The sequence below is a fragment of the Sorex fumeus genome, unplaced genomic scaffold (assembly GCF_029834395.1).
Source record: "Sorex fumeus unplaced genomic scaffold, SorFum_2.1 ptg000011l, whole genome shotgun sequence".
In the NCBI taxonomy this organism is placed as follows: domain Eukaryota; kingdom Metazoa; phylum Chordata; class Mammalia; order Eulipotyphla; family Soricidae; genus Sorex; species Sorex fumeus.
The window spans coordinates 4,597,417-4,620,482 of NW_026606068.1; the positions used below are offsets into that span (position 1 = coordinate 4,597,417).

General features: G+C 62.3%; 2 protein-coding genes across 2 annotated transcripts; both read left to right on the forward strand.

Moving 5' to 3' along the window:
* Positions 1-3,664: 3,664 nt before the first annotated feature.
* On the forward strand, positions 3,665-5,670 carry SRM (spermidine synthase). The gene is made up of 8 exons (XM_056110907.1): positions 3,665-3,881; positions 4,123-4,243; positions 4,319-4,411; positions 4,510-4,663; positions 4,881-4,964; positions 5,045-5,190; positions 5,274-5,396; positions 5,525-5,670. The coding sequence occupies exons 1-8, from the start codon at positions 3,697-3,699 to the stop codon at positions 5,543-5,545; spliced, it is 927 nt and encodes a 308-aa protein (XP_055966882.1). The 5' UTR covers positions 3,665-3,696; the 3' UTR covers positions 5,546-5,670.
* Positions 5,671-8,102: 2,432 nt separating this feature from the next.
* MASP2 (MBL associated serine protease 2) lies at positions 8,103-22,800 on the forward strand. The gene is made up of 10 exons (XM_056110900.1): positions 8,103-8,435; positions 8,515-8,692; positions 9,872-10,003; positions 11,045-11,241; positions 11,308-11,455; positions 14,250-14,368; positions 17,650-17,728; positions 20,003-20,140; positions 20,609-20,683; positions 21,775-22,800. Exons 1-10 carry the CDS (start codon positions 8,139-8,141, stop codon positions 22,530-22,532), a joined length of 2,121 nt encoding a protein of 706 aa, XP_055966875.1. The 5' UTR covers positions 8,103-8,138; the 3' UTR covers positions 22,533-22,800.
* The last annotated feature ends 266 nt before the right edge of the window (positions 22,801-23,066 follow it).

Consider the following 23,066-nt stretch of genomic DNA (forward strand, 5'->3'; position numbering starts at 1 on the left):
TCCTGGTGAACTTCCGGGCACCATATGGGGTTCTGGGGATCAAACCCAGGTTGTCCGCATGCAAGGCAAACACCCTACCCATTATACTGTCGTTCAGCCCATTTAAGTGCTTTTATTCCCCCAAAAAATTTATTAAAGCACTGCGATTTAAGAAGTTCTTCAAAGTTGTTTTTTTTTTGTTTGTTTGTTTGGTTGGTTTTGGGTCATACAGGTGGTACTCAGGGGTTACTCCTGGCTCTGTGCTCAGGAATCACTCCTGGTGGTACTCAGGGGACCATATGGGGTTCTGGGGACCAAACCCAGGTCGACCGCGTGCAAGGCAAGTCCCTCCCCCCTGGTCTGCCACTCCGACCCCCAGGGCTGGGTTTTGACAAACAAGGTTCCTTCACTGTCCCTTCACCCCCCCCCACCAGGTCCATCTTCCCCCCACATGCTCCCAATTACCCAGGTGCCACCCCCGCCAGCTGCCCATCTCCAACAGGCACCTTTTGAAGCCTGCGGATTTGTTGGGTTTTCATGGTTTCAGTGATGTGGACGGCCCACTTTTAGGCATTGATCCCTAACCAACACAGATTCAAGTGTTTCATGAAAGTTAGCATCACCTGGGCCTTTGGGGGTGGGGCTACTTCAGGTGCTAGAGCCGTTTTCCTCCCAAATTATAGCTAAACCCGTGACCACTTAACCAGGAGAGGCTGGCTAGGCCCTGGGCTACACCCACCCCCCTCCAAGTCTGTCCCGTGACAGCCCCTCACCCATGCCCTGGACCAGTGACCACCCCCCACCATCCCTGGGCCAATAACCCACCCCCCAACCATCCCTGGGCCATTGACCACCCTCCTGCCATCCCTGGTGGGCCAATGACCACCCCCTCACCACCATCCCTGGGCCAATGACTAACCTCTAACCCCACCCCCAGCTATCCGTAGGCCAGTGACCACCACCCTGCCAGCCCCCTAAAAACTAACACCACCTTAGGAAACCAGGTTGTCTAAGGCAGGAATTTTACATTTGTTTTGGTTTCAGGCCAGTCTGGAATGGTGCAGGAGACAACCAGGCCCCCTGCACCCTCTGGGGGGTGAGCCTGGGCTTCCTTCTGGTCTCTCTGGCTCCCCAGCTGGAGTTTAGAAATCTGCCTGAGTTGATAGATGTGCCACCATCCAGATCTGTTTTGTTTTGGGGCCACACTCAGCTGTGCTCAGGGGCTTCCTCCTGGTGGGGTTCAAGGCACCATATACGAACTGGCCTTGTGCAAGGCAAGCGCCCGCCCGCTGTCCTACTGCTCCAGACCTCCAGCTGGGTTTTATATGACATTGGTCTGCGTTGGGGCATTGTGAGATTTCTGCCCTCCTGGGCCTCTTCATCCTGATTGTCCCTATCAGTCACCGACTATAGGCCCACGAGGGCCCCTGGCAAAACCGGTGTTTCTTCCGAAGGAGCTTTTCCTACCCAAGGGGGGCAGAGGGAAAGAGAGAGAGAGAGAGAGAGAGAGAGTCTGTGTGTGTGAGACTTTCCTACCCAAGAGGGGGCAGAGCCCGTGTGTGTGTGTGTGTGTGTGTGTGTGTGTGTGTGTGTGTGTTGGGCGGGGAGCCCTGTGGCTGAGCTCAGGGAACTGTGTGTGTGTGTGTGTGTGTTGGGCGGGGGCAGAGTCTGTGTGTGTGTGTGTGTTGGGCAGGGAGCCCTGTGGCTGTGTCAGGGAACTGTGTGTGTGTGTGTGTGTGTGTGTGTGTTGGGCGAGGGCAGAGTCTGTGTGTGTGTGTTGGGCAGGGAGCCCTGTGGCTGTGTCAGGGAACTGTGTGTGTGTGTGTGTGTGTGTGTGTGTGTTGGGCGGGGGCAGAGTCTGTGTGTGTGTGTGTGTGTTGGGCGGGGGCAGAGTCTGTGTGTGTGTGTGTGTGTGTGTTGGGCGGGGGCAGAGTCTGTGTGTGTGTGTGTTGGGCGGGGGCAGAGTCTGTGTGTGTGTGTGTGTGTGTGTGTGTGTGTGTGTGTTGGGCGGGGAGCCCTGTGGCTGAGCTCAGGGAACCGTGTGTGTGTGTGTGTGTGTGTGTGTGTTGGGCGGGGGCAGAGTCTGTGTGTGTGTGTGTGTTGGGCGGGGGCAGAATCTGTGTGTGTGTGTGTGTGTGTGTTGGGCGGGGGCAGAATCTGTGTGTGTGTGTGTGTGTGTGTGTGTGTGTGTTGGGCGGGGTCAGAATCTGTGTGTGTGTGTGTGTTGGGCGGGGGCAGAGTCTGTGTGTGTGTATGTGTGTGTGTTGGGCGGGGAGCCCTGTGGCTGTGCTCTCAGGGAACCCTGTGCCGTACCAGGGACTGAACCGGGTCAGACACCAGCAGTGCCAGCCCCCTGCACTTCCTTCCCAGCCCTTCCCGGAGGGAGACTTTCGTGCCCACCAAAGTCTTCCTGTCTCCGAGTGCAGGAGGTGCAGGGTCGACTATCTATCCGCCAGCCCCAGGGCTCCTCGCCGTGGGTGCGTGGGGCTGGGCTGGGCTGGGCTACGTGTTGGCTTCTCTTAGGACACACCTGCCCGAGTCCAGGACCAGGCGGTGAGCTCAGCCGGGCAGCCAGCCAGGAGGAGCCTGGATCCCTGTGCCGCTTGGGCCGGGCTGCCAGCCACAACAGCATCTGGGGCTCCCGGTGCCCACGGTCTGACCGGCCCAGCCTTCTGCCGCTGCACAGGAGGCCCCGCTCGCCCACCGGCAGGGGCTGCTCCAGGGAGCCTGTGGGTTCCTGGGCAGCGCTCAGGGGTCGGACAGCCCCGTGGGCAGGGTGCCTGCATGCTCACTGCCCACCCCACCAGGCACACAGGCCTCCCTGGACGTGCCAGGGGAGGCTCCTCCGTTTCGGGTCCGGGTGCGGGCCCCCAGCCGCGGCGCTGAATTGGAGGAGCCTGAATCCCACGCCCCGCGGACGGGCCCGTCACGTCCTCGTCCTCGTCCTCGTCCTCGTCCTCGTCCTCGGGGCGGCTGACACCCGTTTGCTCCGTCGCGGCGGGCGAACTCAGGCGTGTCGGGCAATTAGCATTTAATATCTGCTAATGAGCCTGCTTAATGGGCTGCCGACGAGCTCCTTGACATGTTCGCGAAAACAGAAAGCAGATTTCCTCCCACCCGTCAAGAAGCCAGACCCCGTTTGTCAAAAGAAAAAAAAAGCACGCCCGTCTTTTTTGGGTGCTGAATATGCATGTGCTGGCTCCTTCCGGGACGCGCCGGCAAAATGAGCAACTCGTTAGGGCGCGTCTCCCGGCTGGCGCTGCTCGGGCGCGGGCCGGGGGAGGCTGCGCGGCCCGGCGAGGCGGCGAGGGCCCCTTCCCGGCCAGACAGCGCCGTCCAACGGAAGCTCCGGCCCCGACCCGACCCCGCCGGGAGCCCGAGGCCCGCGGGGACGCCCACCCGCGCCCCTTCCGCCGGGGCGGCCCGCCCCGGAACCCGGCCCGGGCCCGGCCGCGGCGCCCGGCGCGGCCCCACGTGGCCCCTCGGAGCGGGCCGCACTAGCCTGCTGCCGCCGACGGACGCGCGCCGCGGCCAATGGGCGCGCCCCGGGCGCCGGGGTGGGCGGGCCGCGCGCCCGCGCCCGCGCCGCCATTGGGCGGCCCGCGCCCCGCCCCCGGCCGGCCCCGCCCCCGCGGCTAGGTTGCGGCGCGCGCGGCGGGCGGAGCCGCTCCCGTTGTGCCGCGGCTCGCGCGGCCTGCAGTGCCCGCGCCCCGCGCCATGGAGCCCGGCCCCGGCCCCGCCGCCGCCGCCGCCGCCGCGCCCGGCCCCGGGCCCGCCGCCATCCGCGAGGGCTGGTTCCGCGAGACGTGCAGCCTGTGGCCCGGGCAGGCCCTGTCGCTGCAGGTGGAGCAGCTGCTGCACCACCAGCGCTCGCGGTACCAGGATATCCTCGTCTTCCGCAGGTACCGGCCCGGCCCTGCCCGGTTCGGCTCGGCCCGGTTCGGCCCGGCCCCGCCCCGCCCCGCGCCCTCCCGCGCGCCCCCCGCCCGCCCGGCGCCCCCCGCCACGCTGTCACGAGCGCGGGGCCCCGGGCCGGGCCGGGCCGCGCGCGCTCCACGTGTCCGCCCGGGACGCGTCCCCGGGAGCGCGACCCCCGGCCCGGGGGAGCCCGCGCGACCCCCTGACCGTGCCCCCGCCCCCTAGCAAGAGCTACGGGAACGTGCTGGTGCTGGACGGCGTGATCCAGTGCACCGAGCGGGACGAGTTCTCCTACCAGGAGATGATCGCCAACCTGCCGCTCTGCAGCCACCCGGACCCGCGCAAGGTGGGGCGGGCCCGGGCCGGGGGCCGGGGCCGGGGCCGGGGCCGCGCTCGCCGCTGACCGCTGGCCGCCCCGCAGGTGCTCATCATCGGCGGCGGCGACGGCGGCGTCCTGCGCGAGGTGGTCAAGCACAGCTGCGTGGAGTCCGTGGTGCAGTGCGAGATCGACGAGGTGAGGCCGGGGGCCGGGGTCGCCCGGGGGCGCGGGGTGCCCCGGCCAGCGCCCCCCACCCCCTCAGGCCCGCGCCCAGCCTGCGCCCTCTCCCCCAGGACGTCATCCGCGTCTCCAAGCAGTTCCTGCCCGGCATGGCCGTGGGCTACTCCAGCCCCAAGCTCACGCTGCACGTGGGAGACGGCTTCGAGTTCATGAAGCAGAACCAGGACGCCTTCGACGTCATCATCACCGACTCCTCGGACCCCATGGGTGGGTAGGCCGGCCGCTGGGCAGGTGCCCGGGCCACTCGCGGCCTCGGCCCACTGGGACCCCGGTCTCCGCTCCTGCCCTGCGGGCCTGGGCAGCGGGGCTGGCTGGCGGGCTCCTCCGTCTCTCTCCTCCCAGAGCCCGGGCTCCTGTTTCTGCGTCCTGAGGGGGGTGGAGGCAGCGGCCCGGCCACTGTCCTCAGGCCCGGCCTCCCCTGCAGGGCCCGCGGAGAGCCTCTTCAAGGAGTCCTACTACCAGCTCATGAACACGGCGCTCAAGGAGGACGGCATCCTGTGCTGCCAGGGTGAGGGGCAGGCCAGGGTGGAGCGGGGGTCCTCGCGGGCGGGCCGGGCAGCTGCCCACACTTGTGCGTCCCCCCTGCAGGTGAGTGCCAGTGGCTGCACTTGGACCTCATCAAGGAGATGCGCCACTTCTGCAAGTCTCTCTTCCCGGTGGTGGGCTACGCCTACTGCTCCATCCCCACCTACCCCAGCGGCCAGATCGGCTTCATGCTGTGCAGTAAAAACCCGGTGAGGGGCCGCGACGGGGCTGCCGGGGGGCTGGGGGGGGGGGGCCAGAGCAGCCCCTCATGGCCCTGCCCACCTGCCCACAGAACACCAACTTCCGGGAGCCGGTGAGGCCGCTGACGCAGAAGCAGGTGGAGGCGATGCAGTTGAGATACTACAACTCCGACGTGCACCGGGCCGCCTTCGTCCTGCCCGAGTTTGCCCGCAAGGTGGGCCCCCAGCTGGGGTGGGCTCTGCGGGCAGGCGTTGGGGCGCCCCTGAGGTGCAGCCACAGGGCCAGCCTCCACTCTCCTCACGAGGCCTCCCATGTCGTTCCCTCCTCCCCTCCACCCCCCAGGCCTTGAATGAAGTGAGCTGAGCCTGACGTCGGCCTGGACAAGACCCGTCACCCTCACCCCCGCCGGCTGGCCGCTGCCAGGGACCGTTGCCCGGCCGCCCGGGTTGGACGGTCTGTCCCGGGCTCGTGGCCTCCAGGCCTCTCGCAGCCGTGTACAGCCCCGCCCCACGGCCCCATGCCCACCAACACGTGTATTTATAACAAAGTTCCGCATCTGTGTCCACGACCTTGCCTGGCCTGCCCGAATCCCCGGGAGGGGCCACCCCCCTGCGACCTCAGACCAGCGCCGGCCCCGGAGGGGCGGGGGCGGGGGGACACACTGCGCAGGCCCACTGACCCCTGTCACCCCGGGGTGCAGCTGCTGGCAGCCCTGCTCTGAGCAATGAGTCTTGCCCAGGCTTGTCGGGTGCCCACCGGGGACTGCTGGAGGGGAACACGGGGAGGCCAGCTGGGCTGCTGGGTTTAGGTCGGTCCTGGGACGGTTCGGGCTGGAGGTGCTGGTTGGCAGGGTTGGGCCGCGGCCGTGCCCTCTCCATGGTGCTGAACCTCATCCCGGCCGCCTGCAGACCGGGAAGGAGCCTCCCAGGACCAGGGGCTCAAGGCCTCTCCTCCCCACCTCCCTGCCTCTGTCCTGGTGTCCACAGCTCAGGACACTGTTTGCACAAGCCCCTTCACCGCCCTGCACACAGCCAGAGCATCGGGAGGGGACAGACAGGGCCTCAAGGTGTAGGTTGGCACTTCACTGCATCCACCGTCGGGCCCTGACCAGTTGTGATGGGAGCTAGGAAGCGGGCGTCCACTTCTGCAGCGACCCCTGACCCCTGTATTGCCCCACGCGCGCCTCCGACTTGGGGCCCGGTCAGCCGCTGTGACCTCAGACAGTGAAGGGCTGGGAGTGGCATGCGGCCCCTCCCCCCACAGCCCTGAGCCGGGGTCAGAGGGTAAAGACAGGAATTGTGGCTCTACCCGGCACCGGAAGGGGCAGTTGGCAGGCGCCAGGAGGACCCAGGACTCCTCACAGTCCTGGACACTGGAATCCAGTTCCCTGACCCTGAGGCCACATGCACAGTGCAGTGGGGGTCCCATGTGGATGGCGTGTGCCGAGTGACCCCCCAGGCCCCGCGTCAGGGTTGTAGTGTGGAGTAAGACCAGTCCTGCCTGGGCTGGGTCTGCGACTGACTTGTTCCCCGGCGTGGATGGAGGCCGGGATGGGGAGGCCGCCCCCCACCTCCAGCCTCAACGGTCCTAGGGACTCCAGGTTCAAGTGCTCCAGCCCAGCAACAGCTGCCTCCTGCGTCAGGCCACGCAGCCCCTCTGCTGACCCAGGAGGGCTGGGGGCTCGTTCCCCAGTTACTTTTCAATAAATTCATCGCGAACTTGGTTCCAGGCTTTTCGCCAGTTCTCTGTAAAGCCCTAAGAGTTGGGGCAGGGGGGAAAGGGTTAAAGAGAGAGTCGAGGAGCCTGACCAGGGGCCGGTAGGTAGGGGAGGCCGATTGCCTGAACACCAGCAGACCCAGGTTCCATCCCTGAACCCAGGAGCCCCCAGGTGCTGGCAGGAGTGACCCCTGAGCATTGCCAGGTGTACACAAACAGGTTAGATGGGGCCAGAAAATGAAAAGGACTAGACTCACTTCCGGGCACAAGCGGGTGACTCCCCAGCGCGGGGACCGCGCCTCAAACTTCATTTGGTTTTTGGGCCATGCCCACAGCCGTACCATACATCCGGGGTCACGGCACGCCTGGCAAGGCCCAGGACCATATGCCACGGCGGGCATCAAGCCAGAGCACATGTCAAGGCGAGAGCCGCACCCTTGCTCCCTCCAGCCCCCTCCTGAACTGCCCGGCAGTACCCGGCTGACTCCTGGCTCCAAGCTCAGGAATCTCGCCTGGCAGGGCGCAAGGGACCCTGTGGGATGCCAGGGATCTAACTCATGCGCGTGCAAGACAAGTGCCCTCCCCGCCGGGCTGTCCCTGGCCTCTCCCAGACTCCTTAATGAGTTTCCATCTCTCCTGCGTGCCCCCCCCAAGGGACTAGCTTGAACCCCTATTTTAGGGGGAACTGTTCGGACCATACCCAGCTGTGCTTGGGGCTTAGTCCTGGTTCTGTGCCCACGAGGCCACTCCTGGCGGTGCCCAGGGGACCAGATGGGATGCCAGGGATGGAACTGTCCTGTCTCTCAAGCCCCGGCCATCTGGAGCTGGCCCTGAGCCTGCCCCACAATAACCCCGCTGCGGGCAGTCACCGGGCACGACAGCCCCGCCTCTGAGGCGACGAGGGGACCCCGGGACCCCCTCACTGAGCTCCCCAGCCACTCCGGATCCGGGAAGCACAGGCCCATCCTCCCCCACATCCCCGTCCTCCCCACGGAGCCCAGGCAGAAGCCTGCGGTCCTGCTTCGCCTCCTCCTGGAAGCCCTCAGCTGCCCTGCAGGCCCCAGAGGAGACAAAGTCTGGGGAGGTCGCCTGTTATCGGCTCTGGCTTCCGGCCTGTCCTCTGTCGGGGTCACGGGGCCCACGTCCCGGAATGCCAGGCTCAGGGCGGTGGGGGCAGGGCGGGCTCAGGGCAAACAGACCAAAGGTGAGCTGCTGTCTGCTCAGAGCAGGCGGAGGCAGCATGCGACGCTTGGGGGTCTCCCAGGCCGGGCGGGCAGGGCTGAGGGCGGGGAGTGGGCCCCTCCGCCTCGGGCTGGCCGTCCTCCTGGCCCTGCCCTGGGGGGCGGCGGCACCGCCGAGCCCCGGGTGGCCCGAGCCCGTGTTCGGGCGCCTGGCGTCCCCCGGCTTCCCGGGGCCGTACCCCAACCACCAGGAGCGGCGCTGGAACCTGACGGCGCCCCCCGGGTTCCGCCTGCGCCTCTATTTCACCCACTTCCAGCTGGAGCCGTCCTACCGCTGCGAGTACGACTTCGTCCAGGTGCGACCCCAGCCGTGTGCCCCTCGCGCCCGCCCCGGGAGCCCCCTAGCCCCTGACCTCCCCGCGCCCCCGCCCACAGCTGAGCGCCGGGAGCAAGGTACTGGCCACTCTCTGCGGACAGGAGAGCACCGACACGGAGAGGGCACCCAGCACTGACCACTTCCTGTCGCCGGGGCCCCACCTGGACGTGACCTTCCGCTCCGACTACTCCAACGAGAAGCCCTTCTCAGGCTTCGAGGCCTTCTATGCGGCAGAGGGTGAGTGGGGGCCCTGGGCGCCCCGTGTCCCCTCTCTAGGGCCGACTCCGGCCACACCCGCAGGACACTGGCTGCCCGGGGACGTCACTGGCCACTGGCAGGAAACAGTCCACCGGCCTCCCAGCACGTCCAACCGCCAGAAGTACCCTCGCCACCTCCCCCACTGACAGCCAGGGTGGCTTCTGGGATCTGCTGTGAGGCCTGGGCCAGGTGATTCAACCTTCTGTGCTCTGCAGCGGCCAGGGTCCAAACAGAACCCGGAGCCGTCCCTTGGGTGGGTTTACGCTGGCTGTTCCCTTCGCTGTGGCTGATTTCAAAAAAGCCACACATGGTGGGCCCAGAGGGGCCGGAGCCATAGCAGAGCGGGGAGAGCGTTTGCCTTGCACACGGCCGACCCGGGTTCAATTCCCAGCATCCCATATGGTCCCCCGAGCACCGCCAGGAGTAATTCCTGAGTGCAGAGCCAGGAGGAACCCCTGAGCATCACCAGGTGTGACCCAAAAAGCCAAAAAAAAAAAAAAGGAGGGGGGGGGCAGGAGCCCTAGCACAGCCGGGAGGGTGCTTGGTTTGATCCTGCCCCCCCCCCCCATGGTCCCCGGAGCAGCCAGGAGTCAGCATGGTCGGGTGTGGCCCTTCCAAAACACACCAGGAGGTAGTCAGGGCACAGCACACGCGTCCATGCCGGCTCTGTCCCCTCCTGATCTGAGCTCGAAGCCAGGAGGGAGCCTGGGGACTGCCCAGTGTGGCCCCAAAGAAAGGCCAGGGCCTGATAGATGTAGGGGGGAGGGGGGACTCAACTCTCGAGAGCTGAGCCCCCTCCGGTCTGCGAGCCCACCAGGAGTGAGTCCTGAGCACTGTGGGTGTGAGCCCCAAACCAAAACCAACCAGCAGGCCAGACTCAGGTGGGGAGCAGCTCCACGGGCTGAGCGCAGAGATGAGCTTCCCTCGCACCCGGGCCGGGGATGCCGCCGCCCTGCGCACTGGCTCAAGCCTGCCTGGTCACGGCAGCCCAGGGGTGATCCCTGGACACAGAGCCGGGAGTCAGCCCTGACGCCCCCAGGACACACACAGTTGAGGCCAGGCTCCCCCTCCGTCAGCCACCCAGGGCCACAATGACCTGTGTCTGCTGCGAGGAGGGTCCCTCCTGGCCCAGCTCACGACCTGACCCCGCCCCCGCAGACATCGACGAGTGCCAGGTGCCCCCGGAGGGGCCGCCCGTGTGTGACCACCACTGCCACAACCACCTGGGCGGCTTTTACTGCTCCTGCCGGGCTGGCTACACCCTGCACCCCAACCAGCGCACGTGCTCAGGTGAGCCCACCGGGATGCCCCGCTCCCAGCCCAGTGCTCAGGGCTCTCTGCTGTGGGCTGCACCCAACATACACACGGGAAGGCGTCAGGCCGGGGGAGGGCGGGCCCTGGGTTTGGGGCCTCCGGGGACCCTCCCACCGGGAGCCAGCCCTGAGCACCGCCGGCCGGGTGTGGCCCCCAAAAGGGGAAAGGAAAACGAGGCTGGAGCAGGTGTGGGTGTAAGGGAACAGCACGCTGGTCCCCCGAGGCCCCTGCCCTGCTCCCCACCCCCGCACGGACCCCGCCCTGCACCTCCGCACCCCACCCCTGCGCTGCCCTTGCCCTGCACCTAGAGCGACCCACCCCACCCCGGAGGTGACCATGCCCGCCCGCGCCGCCCATCTCTTCTCTTTCAGAGAGACATCTCTAGTGCCCCCCGGAAGCCGGGCCAGGCCCCCCACCCTGCTCGGACCTAAATAAAGCAGATCAGCTGTTTCTGCCCCTGTGCTGAGTCTCTGTGGCTGGGCCTGGGGGGGAGGGGCTGCAGTGCGGACCCGGCCTGAGCTCCTCAGATGCTCAGCTGCTGCACCCTGGGGCCCCTCTGCGCTGGGACGAGTCGTATGAGAGGCCGTGGGCGCGGCCCGTGGGTCCCTGGACCTGGGTGGAAGGAGGAAGGGGCGGGGGGTGCCGAGCATGGGGGCAACAGGAAGGGGTGCTGGGTGGGTGTCTCCTCCGGGTCCCACCTGGCAGGGTGTGGAGGGAGAGACACCCTTGGGCCAGGGCGTCACCTTCCTCCTGGAGAGTCCCCGGGGGGACCCTCCCTCTCCTGTGCCTCTGAACTCACTCCCTCCCAGGCTTGGGCCCCGGTACCAACCATGCCCGGGTCCCGATTGATTCCTCGCCACAACCTCCACATCCCTGGGGTGTACGTTGGGCCCCCCGAGAACTTACTGCCCAGATCCTGCGTCCCTACACTTCCCAGAAATGGTCCCTACACTGTCCTCCAACCCCTGCTGAGGCCCGGCCCACTGCCCCCGCTCACGCATGCTCTCTCCCCCCCAGCCCTGTGCTCGGGCCAGGTCTTCACCAACCGGTCTGGGGTGCTTAGTAGCCCCGAATACCCGCAGCCGTACCCCAAACTCTCCAGTTGCACCTACAGCATCCGTCTGGAAGAGGGTTTCAGCATCGTGCTGGACTTCGAGGGCTCCTTTGACGTGGAGACACACCCTGAGGCCCAGTGCCCCTATGACGCCCTGAAGGTTGGTGGCTGCCCCTCGCGCCCGGGCCCGGCGCCCACAGTCGCTGAGTGACGCCCCCGTTCCCAGATCCACACGCCCAGAGACGCCTACGGCCCCTTCTGCGGGAGGTCCAGGCCCTCCCGCATCGAGACCAGGAGCAACACGGTGGCCGTCAGCTTCGTCACGGACGAGTCCGGAGAGCACACGGGCTGGAAGATTCGCTACAGCAGCACAGGTGCCCTGGGGCGCTCTGGGGGCTGCACAGGGAGGACGGACAGACAGACAGACGGACAGACGGACAGAGAAGCAGACAGACAGACGGACGGACGGACGGACGGATAGACAGGCAGACAGATGGACAGGCAGACGGACAGACAGACGAATGGATAGACAGGCAGACAGATGGACGGATGGACAGATGGACAGACAGATGGACAGATGACAGGCAGACAGATGGATAGGCAGACGGACAGACAGATGGATGGATGGACAGGCAGACAGATGGACAGACAGACAGATGACAGGCAGACAGATGGACAAGCAGACGAACAGACGGACAGATGGACAGGCAGACGGACAGATGGACAGGCAGACAGATGGACGGACGGACAGATGGACAGATGACAGGCAGACAGATGGACAGGCAGATGGACAGACAGACGGACAGATGGACAGGCAGACAGATAGACGGACGGACAGATGGACAGACACATGGACAGATGACAGGCAGACGGACAGACAGATGGACGGATAGACAGGCAGGCAGATGGACGGACGGACAGACAGATGAACAGATGACAGACAGACAGATGGACAGGCAGACGGACAGATAGATGGGCAGACAGATGGACAGATGAGGTCTTTCAGAGGTCTTTCCTGAGCCGCTGGGCTTGCAGGGACAGCAGTCCGGAGCCTGGAGGACACCCCTTGTCTCCACGTCAGTTCGGGGTTTTCTTTTCTTTTTTTTTTTAGGAGTACTGCTAAACTTCGGGGTTTTCTTTCAAGGCATTGGGGCTCAGCTGGGGCGAAGGTCAGATACGAAGCGGGGGGGGGAAGATTTGGCAGGGAAGAGCAGGGGGGCCCTAGGATGGGGGTTGGGGGGAGGGCAGCGAGGGTCTGGCTCAGGGGCAGGGCGGGCTGGGGACAGCGTGGGAGCAGGCCCTGCAGTTCCCAGCACGCCCTTGAGCGAACTTCCTGTCAGGCCCGTGCTGGGCTGTCCCTCAGTCCCCAGACGGCCCCCCAGGTCCTGCACTGCGCCCCGTATCCTGCTTCCTCCAGCGTCCCAGGCTGCCCCTTCCCTGTGCCCCTGTCGGTCCCGAGCTGGCCCGGGGCTTCGAAGAGGAGGGGGCTCGACTTCCTTGGTGGGTCCCGCCGTGGTGAGAAGTTCCTGCCCGCGTACCCCTAGCCCCACACCAGCTTCCTGCCAGGCTCAGAGCCCAGGAAGGTGCCTGGCCTAGGGGGCGCTGAGCAGAGTCCAGTTCGCCTCTGCCCTGCCTGTTCCCTGGGCACTCTCCGCAAAGCCGCTCAGGCGCTCTGGGCCTGGCCGGCCCTGCTGGGGCCGGCCCTGCTCGGGCCCCCAGGCTCCCCGAGGTGCCCAGAAGGGTCTGTGCGGCAGGAGGCCGCGGGCATGCCCAGCCCTGGAGCGTCCTTCCAGCCCTCTCACCTTTTGATCTTGTTCTAATTGGGGGGTGGTTGTTCTTGGGGGGACCAACCCTGATCCTGCTTCAGGGCTACTCCAGATTCTGTGCTCAGCAATCCTATGTGGCTGGGGCCATAGCACAGCGGGGAGGGCATTTGCCTTGCACGCAGCCAACCAGGTTTGATCCCAGCATCCCATAGGGCCCCCCGAGCACCACCAGGAGTGATTCCCAAGTGCAGAGCCAGGAGTCACCCCTGAGCATCGCCAGGCCAGGTGGGGCCCCAAAACAAACAAACACACAAACATGAGGGATCATGTGTGATGCTCAGATTCAAACCAGGGTCAGCCACCTGCCAGGCAAGTTCCCCGGCCCCTGCGCCAGCCAGTCCCATGCCCTCTGGATGGGTTCGTCGTCTCCTCCACCATGGCCTCCTCTCCTCACATACTGAAGTCTGATTTATAGATCAAGAACGTTAGGCCCAGGGTTTGGAGAGATAGCACAGCGGGGAAGGCGTTTGCCTCAAACACGGTCGACCTGGGTTCGATTCCCAGCATCCCCTATGGTCCCCCGAGCACCACCAGGAGTAACTCCTGAGTGCAGAGCCAGGAGTAACCCCTGTGCAACCCCTGTGCATCGCCCTGTGACCCAAAAAGCAGAAAAAAATAAAGAAAAAAGAAAACACCCTAAAAAAGTCAGTGGCTGGAGCGATAGCACAGCGGGTAGGGCGTTTGCCTTGCACGCGGCCGACCCGGGTTCGATTCCCAGCATCCCATATGGTCCCCCAAGCACTGCCAGGAGCAATTCCTGAGTGCAGAGCCAGGAGTAACCCCTGTGCATCACCGGGTGTGACCCAAAAAGCAAATAAATAAATAAATAAATAAATAAAACAAAGCCAAAATGTCAGGGGCAGGGGCATCAACTCAAAGGGCCGAAAATTCACGTTTTGAATGTGGGAGCCCGAATTTGAGCCCTGACACCCCAGATGGTCTCTCTCTCTCTCTCTCTCTCTCTCTCTCTCTCTCCCTCTCTCCTTCTCTCTCTCTCTCTCTCTTTTCGGTTTTTGGGTCACACCCGGCGATGCACAGGGCTTACTCCTGGCTCTGCACTCAGGAGTTACTCCTGGCGGTGCTCAGGGGAGCATATGGGATGCTGGGAATCGAACCCGGGTCCACCGCGTGCAAGGCAAACGCCCTACCCGCTGTGCTCTCTCTCCAGCCCCCCAGATGGTCTCTTGAGCCCCACCAGGAGAGGTCCCTGAGTGCAGAGCCAGGAGTAAGCCCTGAGCACTGCCGAGTGAGGCAGTGAAATAAAATAAAATAAAACAAAGCAAAACCAAAAACACCCGCAAAGGAAAAGTCGCCTGGACCAACCCGCCCTCTCTCGGCGCAGCCCAGCCCTGCCCTGAGCCGACAGCGCCACCGCACGGCCGCCTCTCGCCGGTGCAGGCACAGTACGTGTTCCGGGACCGCATCTCTGTCTCCTGTGAGCCAGGCTTCGAGCTGCTCAGGGTGAGTGACCCGTGGCCCCAGAGGCTCCGCGTTGCGGGGCTGGTTTGGGGGCCACAGCCTGCGGTGCTCGGGGCTCCTCCCAGCACCTTCTCCTGGGGGTGAGCTCGGTCCTGCCCCGAGATTGTGCCCTGCCCTCTGGGCCTTAATGGGCCTTAAATCCGTGTAAACTAGCAGGTGTGCAAAAGGGTCATGGGCCAAGGCGGTGGCCAGCGGGGTCTCTGCTCAGGCAACAAGGACCCATGCAGGACACAGCGGGGGCCCAAGCTCTTGCCCACGGCATCTCTGGAGCCAGGAGCACTCCCGGGAGTGATCTCTGAGCACAGAGCCAGGAGCGCGCCCCGAGCAAGGCTGGTTGGTGTGGCCCAAACTGACGCCCTGCCCCTTCCTCCCCCAGGAATAACCCTCTAGAAATAAATGCCCTGCTTTTTTGTTTTGTTTTGTGCCTACACGAGCCAGTGCCCAGGGATTACTCTTGGCTCTGCACTCAGGGATCACTCCTGGCTGGGGCCCGGGGACCATTTTAGGATGCCTGGGATTGATTGAACCCAGGTTGGCTGCATGCAAGGCAAGTGCCTTACCCCGAAACTAGCTCTCTGGCTCTGAAATATCCTTATTTTTATTTAATTTATTTATGTTTTGGGGCCATGTTGGCTGCGTGCAAGGCAAACGCCCTACCGCTGTGCTATCGCTCCAGCGTGGGGCCGGGCTGGAGCGATAGCACAGTGGTAGGGCGTTTGCCTTGCACGCAGCCAACCTGGCCAACCCGAGTTCGATTCTTCCGCCCCTCTCGGAGAGCCCGGCAAGCTACCAAGAGTATCTCGCCCGCACGGCAGAGCCTGGCAAGCTCCCCGTGACGTGTTCGATATGCCAGACACAGTAACAACAAAGTCTCCATTGGAGACGTTACTGGGCCCGCTCGAGCAAATCGATGAACAACGGGAGAACAGTGACAGTGACGGTGATGTTTTGGGGCCACACCCAGCAACATTCAGGAGTTCCTCCTGGCTCTGCCCTCAGGGATCACTCCGGCCATGCTCGGGGGACCCTCGGAGAGGCCGGGGTGGAACCTGGGTCAGCCGTGTGCTAGGCAAACGCCCTCTGCCCCTTTATCTTTAAAATTGTGTGTAGCTGGCAGCGCTCAGGAAGAATTTCTCTTGGCTCTGTGCTTGGGAGTCACTCCCAGGGGTGCCCAGGGGGCCCGGCAGTGCCAGAGAGAAAACGCTGACATCCTGGATGCAGAGACGCATGCAGCTGGTGGGGCTCGCCCCTGGCTCCCGCTTGCCGTTTTGGAAAACTACTTCGGAAAGCGGAGACGAAAATAGACACCCGCCGAGCCTCCCTTGTCACCGGGCCGGAGCAGAGCCGCGTTTACTAACCCAATTCCGCACGCGCTGATTTTGCCCCACGTCAGGCGAGGTCCCTCCCTTTGGTCAAATGACCTTCAGGCGAGCACCCCTGGGTGCAGCCGGCATTAAGCGGCTCGGGAAAGAGCGCATTCTGCAAAGTTATAAACAGCAGGCCCTGACCGCTCCTCGGGGGCGGGAAGTGCTGAGCGCGTCCTTTAGGAGCTCAGGTAAGAGGAGAAGCGGCTCTTTATGTGTTTCCTAATTGGCACCGAGTCCCCGTGCTGAGAAGGAAGAGCCCAGGTGAGCGGGAGGTGTCTGTGTGTGTGTGTGGGGGGGGGGGCAGGGCCAGCCCCGCACGGTCTTTGGACTGCGGATCTGCTCAGCTTCTGATTTTGTTTGGGTTTGGAGTCTCACCCAGCGGTGCTCAGGCTTCCTCCTGGCTCTGTGCTCAGGGGTCACTCCTGCAGGGTTCGGGGGACAGTCTGTGTGGGTGGACAGAACCTGGATTGGCCACGTGCAAGGCAAGTGCCTCCAGGCTGTACTATTGCTCTGGGCCCCTGCTTTTGCTTTTGAGGAGGGTGGGGGTTTGGGACACAGAGAGTGGCACTCAGGGTCCTGAGCTTGGGGAGCTCTCCTAGCAGTGCTCAGAGAACCAGGTGTGGGAGTGAGGATTTGCACCGGGAGGGATGCGAGACAAGGGCCTTAACTTTGCACTTTTTTCTCCTGCCCTGACGGTGTTTGCCGGTAACTCTCCTGTTAACGTCTGCGGAAGCTTCATGTCTGACCCCAGGCCTGCCACACAAGGATTTGGGGCCATCAGCAGAGACCTGTGAGAGCAGTTGTGCTCACTTTGGAGAGGCCCCCCCAGTACTGCTCAGTGCTTCCTCCCGGCTCTGCACTCAGAGATCACCCCTGGCGGGCTCTGGGGAACTAAGTTGAACCCTGGTCAGATGTGTGGCAAGGCCAGCCCCGGGCCCGCTGGACTATCGTTCCGGCCCCTCTGTTGTGTCTTGGACTCAAAGTGGAGAGCAGGGCTGGAGACCTCAGCGGGATGAGTGTGTGCGTCACGTGGGAGGCCTGGACTTGATCCCCAGTACCATATGGTCCCCTGAGCACAAAGCAGGGAGTAATCCCCAAGTGTCATGGGAGTGATGGAAGGAAGGGAGGAAGGAAGGAAAAAAAGAAGAGAGGAAGGAAGGAAGGAAGGGAGGGAAGGAGGGAAGAAGGAAGAAAAGAAGGAAGGAAAGGGAGGGAGGGAGGGAGGGAGGAAGGAAGGGAGAGAGAGGGGAGATCACACAGGAGCCTGGGTTGTGTCCTGGTTCCTGGCATCACAGGCTCCAGAGCACCACAGGGCATGTGCCACCCCCCCAAAAAAAAGTGATGAGGCGGGAGCAATAGCACAGTGGGGTGGACGTTTGCCTTGCACACGGCCACACCAGGTTCGATCCCCAGCATCCCATCTGGTCCCCTGAGCACCAGCAGGAGTGATTCCTGAGGGCAGAACCAAGAGTAATCCCCCTCACCCCACCCCCGCTCCCGAGCATCGCCAGGGTTGACCTCAACCCTCCGCCCCCACCCAATGTGGGAGGACGCGGGAGAGACAGTCCAGCAGCTGGGGCGCTGGCCTTGCGTGGCACTGTCTAGGGCTCGGTCCCGGGCACCCCGTTTGGTCCTGAGTGCCAGGAGTGATCCCTAAGCACAGAGGCAGGAGTCAGCCCTAAGCACTGCCAGGTGTGCACCCCCCAACAACGACGGAAAGAAGCGAAATTTCCAGGGAGAATCCTGAGCGCGGCCCAGGCTGTGGCCGCGGTGGCCGGGCCTGGACACCCGTGCTCCCCTGGGACCAGGGGGACAGCGGGGGGACGGGAGGAGAGGACGCGCCGGCTGGAGGGGTTTCCTAATGCCAGCAGGAAGTGACACCCCATCCTTCTTTAGGGTTCCGTGGCCCTGGGGACGTTTGCTGCTGTGTGTCAGAAGGACGGAAGCTGGGACCAGCCCATGCCCGAGTGCAGCAGTAGGTCCCGTGCCAGCCCTGCTAGCTGCTCACCTCTCCTCACCCCTTCCTGCTCCAGCCCTCCCCTCTCTCCTCCCCCACTCCTCCTTGCCCTTCCCGCTGCCCCTCTCCCTGCTCCCTTTTCTTCCTTGTTCCTCTTTGGACCAGCCCAATGTGTGCCCTTCCCCCAACAACCCCCCCACCCCATGCACTCCAGGGGCTCAAGAGGGACCCTTGCGACCAACAAGATGTTTCTTTATGGGGCTGGAGCAATAGCACAGCGGGGAGGGCTTTTGCCTTGCACTAGGCCGACCCTGGTTCGATCTCCAGCATCCCATATGGTCCCCGAGCACCGCCAGCAGTGATTTGAGTGCAGAGCCAGGAGGAACCCCTGAGCATCACCGGGTGTGCCCAAAAAATACACATCATGGGACTGCGGAGAGTTCAGCGGGGAGGGCACTTGGCCTGCACACGGCTCATGGTGATCCTCAGACCCCAGGGGTTCCCCAGAGCACCACCAGGAGTGACCCCAAGCACAGAGGCAGGAGTCAGCCCCGCGCACCATCAGGTGTGACTCCCATAAAGCCAAGGTGACACAAAACAAAATGGATAAAGCTTTGGGCCAGAGCGATAGTACAGCGGGGAGGGCGTTTGCTTTCCATGCTGCTGACCTGGCTCTGATCCCTGGCATCCCACCAGAGTCCCCTGAGCACCGCCAGGAGTGATTCCTGAGTGCAGAGCCAGGAGGAAGCCCTGAGTATTGCTGGATGTGACCCAAAAAAGCCAAAAAAAAAAAAAAACCCCAAACTTTTCCGAAGTATAGAATGTTCAAAAGTAGGAAATAAAGTTACAGTAGTTATCTTAAATTTCACATATGTACAGTTTTGGGAGCGATAGCACAGTGGTAGGGCGTTTGCCTTGCACAAAGCCAACATGGCCGACCCGAGTTCGGTTCCTCCGCCCCTCTCGGAGAGCCCGGCAAACTACCGAGAGTATTCGATATGCCAGACACAGTAACAACAAAGTCTCCAATGGAGACGTTACTGGGCCCGCTCGAGCAAATCGACGATCAACGGGAGGGCCTTTATCATTATTATTATTACAGTTTTGGGGCCACACCTGGTAGGGCTCCGGGATTCTGGCCCTGTGCTTGGAGATCACTCCTGGTGGGGATTGGGGGACCCTATGGGGTGCTGGGGATTGAACCCAAGTCGGGGCATGCAAGGCAAGTGTCCCACTCAATTGATCCCACCCACAAGTGTTTATTATGCGGGGAGGGAGACTTGAGTCACAGCTGGCTGGAAGTGGTCAGGGGTCACTCCTGGCGGCACTCAGGGCCCGCATGTGGTACCAGGGTCTGGACAGCAGACAGCTGCATTCATCCATATGATCTCACAGCCCAGTTCCGAGTTTAATTTTTGGCTTTTGGGGTCACACCCGGTGATGCACGGGGCTACTCCTGGCTCTGCACTCAGGAATCACTCCTGCTGGTGTGTGGGGGACCCTATGGGATGCCGGGGATGGAACCCTGGTCAGCCACATGCAAGGCCAATGCCCTTCCCGCTGTGCCATGGCTCCAGCCCTGGCCCCCAGTTCCCTAATTCATGAAGGACAGTAAGTCTCACCACAGGTGCCCCTGCAGTTATAAAGAATTTGGGCTCTTTCCATGCTAGACCAAGTTCTGTTGTCTGGGTCGGGCAGGCAGTCCTTGGGGGAGGGCACATGGGGTCAGATTTCAGACCTCACGTGTGCAAAGAACATGTGTTTCCTTGGAACCACCTCCCAGCCCCCTTTTAGGGGCCCGGTTTCCATCATGTGCCATCTTGCGTTCTGTAGTTCAGGGGCGTCCCACTGGGCAGCTGCTGACCACTGCGGGCCCTTCCTGCGGAGCTGCCTCTGGGGCTTCCCCAGAACACCTGGGAATTGGAGTTCTTTTCCTCAAGTCCACCCTCTGCACCTCTCCTTCCTGGGGTGGTGCTCAGGGCTCCCTGCAGGCGGGGCTGGGAACCACCAAGCCTGCAGATAACAAGCCTCGGTCCTTCCCACAGTATCCACTGAGGCTGACGGGGCCGGGGCAGGTTGGCAAAGCCCAGGGTTCCTTCAGGATTCCCCGCTGCAGGCGTTTCCACAAGCAGAGCTGAAGTGGCCTGTGGCCTGCGGCCCTTCCCTCAGTCTGCAGAAAAAGCCAACGAGGGGCGTCAAGAGCCCCCGGCCTGCTCCCCTGTGTGTCAGGAGCCCCGGGCCCGCACCCCTGCGCGCCGCAGAACCTGGCTCACCTCCCTCTCCCTTTGCCAGTTGTTGACTGTGGCCCCCCCGATGAGCTGCCCAACGGCCAAGTCGACTATGTCACAAGGCCGGAAGTGACCACCTACAGAGCCGAGATCCAGTACCGCTGTAACGAGACCTTCTACACAATGGGAAGGGGTGATGATGGTGAGCGGTGCGGCGGGGCGGGGCAGGCCGCGGGGAGGGGATCTCCAAACCGCCCCAGCCTGGACCACCAAGGCTCCGGAGAAAGCGTCCCTCCCACCTGCTAAGTAAAATATTACAGCTCCTGACTCCCCTGTCAATTTGCAAGAACCTGAAAACAGATCTTATCTCGTAAATGACTACAAACACACAATATATTCCAAATGGTTTAATTTCACAAGTCAAAACCTTATCATTAAGCACTTGAGATTGTGATGCATATTCAAGTTACACATCTAAAAGGTTTCCACTTTGCAAGCAAACACGGTAATGCAGAGACCTCCTCCTTAGGAAATCATGTAAAGCGGTTTTTCAGGCGCCTCCACTTTCCCAACGATGCTCAAGAATCAACATTTTTCAAGGGGTATTCACGCAAATGACAAGCACCTTACACATGCAGCTAAACAGTTTTGCTTTTCCCATGATTTGCAGGTAAATATGTGTGCGAGGCTGATGGATTCTGGACGAGCTCCAAAGGAGAGAGACTGCTCCCCGTCTGCGAGCCTGGTAATGGATACGTGTCTGGGATATTGGTAATTGATGGGAAGGAGAAGGGGCGGGGGCCGTCGAAATTTTCGCTGTGCTAGGCAGAAACTGGACTTGAGCACTTGGCTCGCAGGCCAAGTTATTAATTCCAACAATGGCGTCTCGTTACTGCCCCCCAAATCGGAGGGGCTGTTAGCCACTGACGACATCAGTCATTTGATTATTTTTGACCTTATAACTAGGCAAACATTAAAAAAAAAACAATTAAGCGATTAAAAAAATTATCTCCAACCATTTCGTATTTACAAATGCCAAGTAGCTCTACCGAGTGACTTCTCTGTAAAACCGCTATTAAAACCCAAAGCTAATAACTTTATTATTTCCCTAAGCAATTGTTTTCGATGACATCTAGTTTTTAAACATTAATGCAAGTTGCCTTTTCATAGTACTTAAAGGAATTTTTTTGGTACCAGAATTGGCTCTGAAGATATAGTTGAATCAGAGCAATTAAAAAAAAAAAACCCCAGATAGGTAATAATATATTTCATTACCCCTGTATTATCTGGTTGTTTCCTTTTTTAAAACCTCTTATTCTAGCTGACACTTTGCAAAGTTTAATGAAAGTATTCTGCCACTGGCGTGCTTGCGACATTAACAAAGAGAGTCGGCAACAAGGATACAAGTCCTGGTTGGAAGAATCAGCCAGCCCAAAACTCATAGCTCAATCTACAGGTTTCTGCCTAAAACAGCAGCCTGCTGCCTTGCTGGGCTCGGGGGCCACCCCAGGGCGCCCCGACACCCTCTCCCTCTGAGCTGTCCCCGCTCCTGCACCGACTGTGTGAAACTCTGAGCGCCTAGGTCTGGCTCAGCCTGGGCGGGTTCCCTGGCACCAGGACAAGCCCAAACATTTCAGTGATCCAAGGCCAGAGGCCGGTGACCCCAGTGCCTGCTGGCTGCCCCCACCCCCCAACCCCCGCCTCCTTTCCCTTGAAACGAAGCCCCGGGTGTCGCTGCCACCCGCTGCCTTTCTGGGGCGCGGGTGCTGGCGGGTTGGCTCTGGGCCACGTTATTGGGGCAGGCCCTACATTACATGAGGCTGTTTGTCCCCGCAGTGTGTGGGGTCTCCTCTCGCAGCACCGGAGGCCGCATTTACGGGGGCGAGAGGGCCAAGCCCGGGGACTTCCCCTGGCAAGTGCTGCTGCTGGGCCCGGCGACAGCTGCGGGCGCGCTCCTGTCCGACGGCTGGATCTTAACGGCCGCCCACGCCGTGTATGCACAGAAGGACGACCCCGCCTCCCTGGACATCAGGATGGGCACCCTCCGGAGACTGTCCCCCCAGTACACGCAGGCCTGGGCTGAGGCCGTTTTCATTCACGAGGGCTACCGGCCCGACGCTGGCTTTGACAATGACATTGCCCTGATCAAGCTGAAGGACAAGGTGGGCATCAACAGCCACCTCCGGCCCGTCTGCCTGCCCGGGCCATCGGCAGAGTCCCTCATGTCGACCAACACCATGGGGACCGTGGCTGGGTGGGGGCTGACTCAGAGGGGCTTTCTGGCCAGGAGCCTCATGTTCGTGGATGTACCGGTGGCAGACCACCAGAGCTGCGCGAGGGCCTTTGAGTCGGTCCCCAAGACCCAGGTCACGGAGAACATGCTGTGTGCAGGGCTGGAACACGGGGGCAGGGACAGCTGCAAGGGGGACAGCGGTGGGGCCCTCGCGTTCCTGGACACGGAGACACAGAGGTGGTTCGTGGGCGGGGTCGTGTCCTGGGGCCCCAGCCACTGCGGGGAAGCCGGCCAATATGGGGTCTACACCAAAGTCCCCAACTACGTGCCCTGGATCAGGAAGGTAATGAGCAACTTTTAACACATCCTCAGCCAGGAAGCAGCTTCTTGTTTTCAGGGTGCAGCCTTGGGTTTGATCCCTAACACCAGAGGTTAAGAAACCACCACCAAACCCTGAAAGACCTTGGCAGACAGGTGACCTGGCGAGGCGGCAGCTGTGGCCGCAGCAGATGGAAGTCCCGCGGCCGTGGTTATCCTGACCCCCACGCCCGGCCCGGCTTCCTTCGCGCCACTGACCCCCACAAACGGCTGCCAGGACTTCCTGGTGTGCTGGGATCAGTAAACGGCTTGTGCAAACACTGTCTCTGCTTCGAGTTGCTCTTGGGGAGGATGACTATGGGGGGGACGCTGGCTGGGGGGCTTCAGAGTGCTGGGCAAGGAACCTGGGCCGGCCATGCAGGCACGGCCCTTAGCCGCGGTACTAGCTCTCTCCAGCCTAGGATTTCTAGAAACAAACAGGCAATTGGAAATGTGGAAAACTTTTTTTAGCCTTGGTAACCGCCACCTTCCAAGTGAAAGCCAGTAACACAAAAAGTGGTCAATTTTTTTTCTTGCC